Source organism: Bos indicus, chromosome 28 (assembly GCF_029378745.1).
Source record: "Bos indicus isolate NIAB-ARS_2022 breed Sahiwal x Tharparkar chromosome 28, NIAB-ARS_B.indTharparkar_mat_pri_1.0, whole genome shotgun sequence".
In the NCBI taxonomy this organism is placed as follows: domain Eukaryota; kingdom Metazoa; phylum Chordata; class Mammalia; order Artiodactyla; family Bovidae; genus Bos; species Bos indicus.
The window spans coordinates 25,975,724-25,981,540 of record NC_091787.1 but is presented as its reverse complement, the minus strand read 5'-3'; the positions used below and the strand labels follow the sequence as shown (position 1 = coordinate 25,981,540).

The 5,817-nt window shown below is 54.1% G+C and overlaps 1 protein-coding gene across 1 annotated transcript; it reads left to right on the top strand.

Moving 5' to 3' along the window:
• The first annotated feature begins 951 nt into the window (after nt 1–951).
• On the top strand, nt 952–2,755 carry NEUROG3 (neurogenin 3). The gene is made up of 2 exons (XM_019953786.2): nt 952–1,165; nt 1,315–2,755. The coding sequence occupies exon 2, from the start codon at nt 1,316–1,318 to the stop codon at nt 1,961–1,963; it is 648 nt and encodes a 215-aa protein (XP_019809345.2). The 5' UTR covers nt 952–1,165; nt 1,315; the 3' UTR covers nt 1,964–2,755.
• Nucleotides 2,756–5,817: the final 3,062 nt, after the last annotated feature.

The window sequence follows — 5,817 nt, the reverse complement described above, 5'->3', positions numbered from 1 at the left end:
TCCAGGGGCATTTAAAAGACACAGGGGCTTGCAGTGAACTCCTGGCCATCTCCTGACCCATTCTCTTCTGAGCTCTCCCTTTACATGCCCCATCGGATCCCTAGAGTACTGTCTGGAATTGTTTGTGGTGGAATGCCTCCTAGAGGTCCCACCATAGACATTCGCTGCCTCTGGGGCACGAAGATAATGTCTTAGATTTCTGAATGGTGAGGGGATAAGGGGAGAGGTTCTAAGCACCTACATCTAAGGAGTGTGGGCAGTGTCATCTCAAAGCCTGAGGGATGGCACTCAGCATCCCCAGAAGGTGAAGGTTTCTAAGTGTCAGGGAGGTAGGCAGGATCTCTCTCTGTGGTTGCCCCCGCCCCTCCCAAAGTGGAGTGTCAGTGAAACACCCCCTCTGAGTATTTGCTAACCTGACCCAAAGTGGAGGAGAGGAGAATGGCACTAGGAATAGTGGACACTCCTTTAAACTGATAGTATTCCTGGCTCCTTGTCCTTGCAGAGTGATTTGGAGCAAGCTGCCTCCTTTCTGAACCTGTTTCGCCTTGTATAACTCACGGGACGGACCCACCCGACTGACTTCCCAAAGCCCCCTTCAGGATACCAAGAAAAGGTCTGGACAGATGCCAAGGAAAACCAGAATAGGAGCAAAGCGATTTGAGGCTGCCAGACGCGAGCTAGACAAGACCCTTCTCACTGGGCGAGGCTCTTTGAGGAACCGAGAGTTGCTGGGACAGAGCCCGCGGGGAGAGAGCAAACAGAGCGGCGTTCCCCTCCCCCGACCCCAGCCCTTTGTCCGGAATCCAGCTGTGCCCCTTGAAGGGCGGAGCGGGCTCGCGTGGCGCGGCCCCCTGGCCCGAACGCTGATTGGACGGCGGCGCGGGCAGCAGCAGGGCAGGCACGCTCCTGTCCCAGGGCGCAGCAGATAAAGCGTGCCCAGGGGCACACGACTTTCGGCTCAGAAAATCCGCAGGGTCTCGCAGCTGCGCCAAGAGAGAGCAAGAGAAGCCCAGGACCCTCCTTTACACGTATCTTCTCTGGGGCCAGAGAAACTTTCGAGCGGCAGAGCCTGCTTCTCAACTGAACTTGCAGACGGAAAAGCCAGTTCAGCTCACCGTTGCTCTCACTGCCCACCACTCTCTACCCCTTTGCGCCCTACAACAAGGTAACACCTGGAGCCACAGAGTGATGGGAGGAGGGAAAAGCGGGTCCTCTGGCCGGCAGGAGGTGGCTTTCTCTCGCATTTTCTCCCACCTGGCCCCAGGATTGGGAGTGACCGACCCACTCTTACCCTTACCTCTTACCCCGCCGCAGGATGGCGCCTCATCCCTCGTGTGCGCCCCCTGTCCAAGTGACCCACGAGACGGAGCAGCGCTTCCCGGGAGCCTCGGACGACGCAGTGACCTGCGTCGCATCCACTCCACCCAGCCCCACTCGCGTGCTGGAGAACTTCACCGAGACGGAAGGGGGCGCCTGCCGAGGGGCCTCGAGGAAGCTCCGGGCGCGGCGCGGGGGGCGCAGTCGCCCCAAGAGTGAGTTGGCTCTGAGCAAGCAGCGACGGAGCCGGCGCAAGAAGGCCAACGACCGCGAGCGCAATCGGATGCATAACCTCAACTCTGCGCTGGACGCGCTGCGCGGCGTCTTGCCCACCTTTCCGGACGACGCGAAGCTCACCAAGATCGAGACGCTGCGCTTCGCCCACAATTATATCTGGGCGCTGACGCAGACGCTGCGCATAGCGGACCACAGCCTCTACGGGCTGGAGCCGCTGGCGCCGCCCTGCGAGGAGCTGGCCAGCCCAGACAGCGGTTCCCCGGGAGACTGGGGCTCCCTCTATTCCCCGGTCTCCCAGGCGGGAAGCCTGAGCCCCGCCGCCTCGCTGGAGGACCGACCTGGGCTGCAGGCGCCTGTTTCTCCGGCCTGCCTGCACCCTGGCGCTCTGGCCTTTTCAGACTTTCTATGAAGGGGCCTGTCCGCCGCTGGGCAGTGGGTCCTGGGAGAAAGGGCAGGGGCGGAGGCTGTCGGAGATGCGCGGAGGCGGCTCTCAAACCTACTTGTTCCTCCTGCCTCTGGCTCACTGACCCCTGAGGGCCAGAGTGGCAGGCCGGGTTCAATGCCTTGGTCTTCTGCTCTACACCCTCTGCTGCTGCCCGCGCCAGTGGGCACGGCATACTCCGCGCATTTTAAGCCCTCTCCCCGTGGCCACCCCAAAATCTCCTGCAAAAAAACATGAGCGTGGTAGCACTACACAGCAGGAGACACCCACTGTCTCCCCGCCCCTACCCTCATTGATGTCTGTCTGCCGGTCTCTTACCACTCCTCCCCCAATACTACTTCATCCAATATTTGGTCTCTCAGAGCTCGCTCTTGTTCCCCAAGTTGTGTTCTTCAAAATTGCCTCTGACCTCCTCTAGTCCCTGTCAAGTCCCGGGGGTTTGGGCCTTTCTACTCTGCCTTAATCCATGAAGGCGATGCTCTGCCTTCCCCTTGTGCACTTTTCCCGGAGCCATTGCCCTCTCAGGGGCAGGAGGCAAGGCGACCAGCTGGGGCAGCGACTCTACCACCACCCTGCAAACTGGAGCGCCCTTGTCTTAAAAAAAAAAAAATCAGCTTGTAAATGATGTAATGTCTCTTGAAATGAATTGTTGTCTGGTAAATTATATGGCCTCTCCCCTGTTTTATGTTTGTATTTATTGATGAGATTTCACAGTGGGAAAAGTCTTTATTTTGTACATAAGATTATTTAGGGACTGGTGAATGAGATTTTGAACCAATAAAAAACGATTCTCAAGAAGCCTGAGTAAGGTCACTTGATTGTGTGGAGGGGAGGGCCCAGCCCCTGTGACTGGGGTTGGGGGAGCGGGCCCTGTCTAAGGAGAGGGAGGAGATACTTTCTGGGGGTCTAGGGCCCCTGCTGAGGCCTGACCCTAGAAACTATGGTTGCTAGGCTGAAGGCCAGGCAGATTGCAAGTCAGCTATACACACTTGGAAAGGAAGAACTGGAAGACTTAAAAATCATTGGCTCAGCCTCCTTGTTTTATTTATGGAGCAGTGACTTGTCTAATTCCAAAAAGTGGTTTAGGAGTAAGATAAGCCTGCAACTAGGGCTACTCACATGGTGCTGGCCCTTTCTGTTATGCCACTAGCTTGATTTGGAGTAACTTTTTTTTTTTTTGCCAAAGGGAGGGAATAATAACCCTACAACCCTGCAACAGGGTCAGAAACCCTGGTAGGCTGAGCATCCTAGGAATAGTCCCTGAGTGCTTAGAGACCAAGAACAATGTCAGAGCTCATTTTACATTTCTGGTGCTGGGGACAAGACCTTGTGACTTGTGATCCCCAGTGGCACGGAGCAGAGAAGGTGGAGGGTCTGGCTGTAGTTTCTGACACCTCCCAACAACCAGTAGCTTTGTTTGAACAAATTCTTATTCTTTTCGAGAAAGTATTCAAGGTTTCCAGCCATGTGTTCTCTATTACTTCCAAGGTAGAGTAGGGCTGATGCACAGTGACACTGAAAGTCCCCAAAGCACTGCTGGAGCAGCTCTATATTACCTTCCAAGATGTTCCAGGATGTCCAGGAAGCAGGTTTAAGCTCCAAGAACCCACAGAGGGTAGGCACCCTACCCTATGAATTGAACCGCAGAGGCCTCCTTGGATTAGCCCATGGTGCCCAGGGAAGAAGCAGGCCAACACCAATGGGGTGCACATGTCAGAGGCAGGGACCAGGAGTCATAGAGTAGGTTGCTTTCCAGTGTTAGAGCACAAAGGTGGTGGCTTTGCAGGGGTTAATGTCTTTTGCATCTATCTCTTATGCACTGCACCCGCTACCCAATGCTTCAAATTGAACTTTTCCTCTCCTCTATTCCTAGGTCCCTAAAGATAGCTTGAAGGAGATATGTCTTAGTTATCAGGGGCTGGATTGGGGGGCGGGAAGGGGGACTCTGCAAACAAATGAACAAAGGTGTAGTTTCATTTCATGGCTTTAATCTGGGAGGAGAAGATTAATGGGTTATTGGTGACTTCTGCAGCAGCCAATTTTCCACCTGCGGCACCGCCCAGGGCAGGTGTCAGCAGCTCCAAGTTGCACAGACCAAGGCAGGGTCTGCCGCTTACTGGGCACTAAGGGGGGGCAGTGGGGTGGGGGGAGAGATGGGCAGACATAAAAATCAGGAAGGTCCATCTCTGTCCTCCTGGGACAGTAGCAAGTGTACAGACAAAATCACTCAAGGGTGAAAAAACATTGGAGCTAAGTGGAGGTAGGAGCCACAGGAAGGACAGTGGGACTGTTCTCTGTGGCTGGATTAGGAAGCTTGCCAGAGAACACTGTATACTGGGCCAGGACTAAACATTTGGAGAGGAGGTCCTCAAGCAGGAAGATCCTTCTTCCTGTGAAAGGCTGTGGGGAGCAGTGTTCAAATAGGCAGGGGATTCCTTTGGTGCGAACAACTTTCAGAAGCAGAAAATATTAACCCTGTGTTCTGGGTGGAGGCACCCACTGCCCAGCCCCTCTCCTGCTTGTGAGGGTGCTCATTAAGAAGCTATTAGTCACTCACAATCTAGAATGGTGGGATAGGGAAGGAGATGGGAGGGAGATTCAGGAGGGAGGGGACATGGGTGTACCTATGGCTGATTCTTGTTGATGTCTGACAGAAAACCACAAATTCTGTAGCAATTATCCTTCAGTTAAATAAATTAAGTGGGAATAATAATAAATAAGAAGCTATTAGTTACCCAATGCACATAGACTGGTCCTCCAACCTACAAAATTTTTAAAAAGTACTATTTAACCAGCTTGGATGGTCACCTTGGGTAGGGGCAGGATTTGAACCCCCAGAGCTGTCAGCTGAACTCTCCAAGTCAGGAGGAGGTGGTTTAGGGCTCCTTCCCAAGGATGAGCTCCATCACAGTCAAAGAAATCATCTTGAGGTGGGAGACTTCACCATTTTTCCAAAGAGCCCCACATCAAGAAGGGTTTAGGAAACATTTCTGGGTGGCACACACAAGCCCAGCATCATCACCACCACACCCTCATCCATCCCCAGGCATTTTGCATTCACCAGCTTTTAAAATCAGTCAGGCTGCTCTGGATCTCAGCTAGAAGGCCCCTACCACTATGCCTCAGCCACGGTGAGTGTGGAGCCTCCTGTGGTCTGAGGTCATTTCCTGTGCCCCAGCTACCTCAAACCCGGACAGGGTCCCATGTGCGGGCAGGAAAGATGCTCTGGTTGAAAGAGTCTTCCCCCCACTCCTGCCATTCTGCCTTTGTCTGAGCCCTGGCTTCCAGAAAAACAGCACATGAATCTTGCAGCCACCCCACCCCACCCCATCCCCACACACAGGCAGGTAGATTTATGGTGCCCTGCCTCCAACCCACCCCATCCCCAAGCCGGCAGTAGCTGGAGGACAAAGCCTCCCAGGGCCATTGGAATGCTAATGTCTGGGAGCCTGGCCGCTGGGCTGGCACGAAGGCAAGTGAGGCCAAGGGAGCACGTGACCCCACAGGCATACTCGGCTCCACCTCTCATCCACGGGCCACTCTGCCCAGCCGTGTGACCTTGAACGGGTCTCTGAGCCTCAGCTGATACACATGAGAAGCTGGAGAGAGTCTCTAACACCCTTTCACTGGGTTTCTGGGAACCTAAAAGAAGGCTGTGCTTGCGAAAGATGGAGTTATAGGCCCCTGCGACTGAAAGCAGTGGGAAAGAGATGTGTGGTCCGGTGGAACAGTGAAGAAGTGGGGGTTGGCTGAGAATGTGCTGCAGAATAAACACTGAGTATACTATAAGTACATTTTACATATATGTAATTAGTATTCTC

Coding starts and splice junctions, on each gene's coding strand:
- NEUROG3 (XM_019953786.2), top strand. CDS start 1,316: ATGGCGCCTCATCCCTCGTGTGCGCCCCCTGTCCAAGTGACCCACGAG.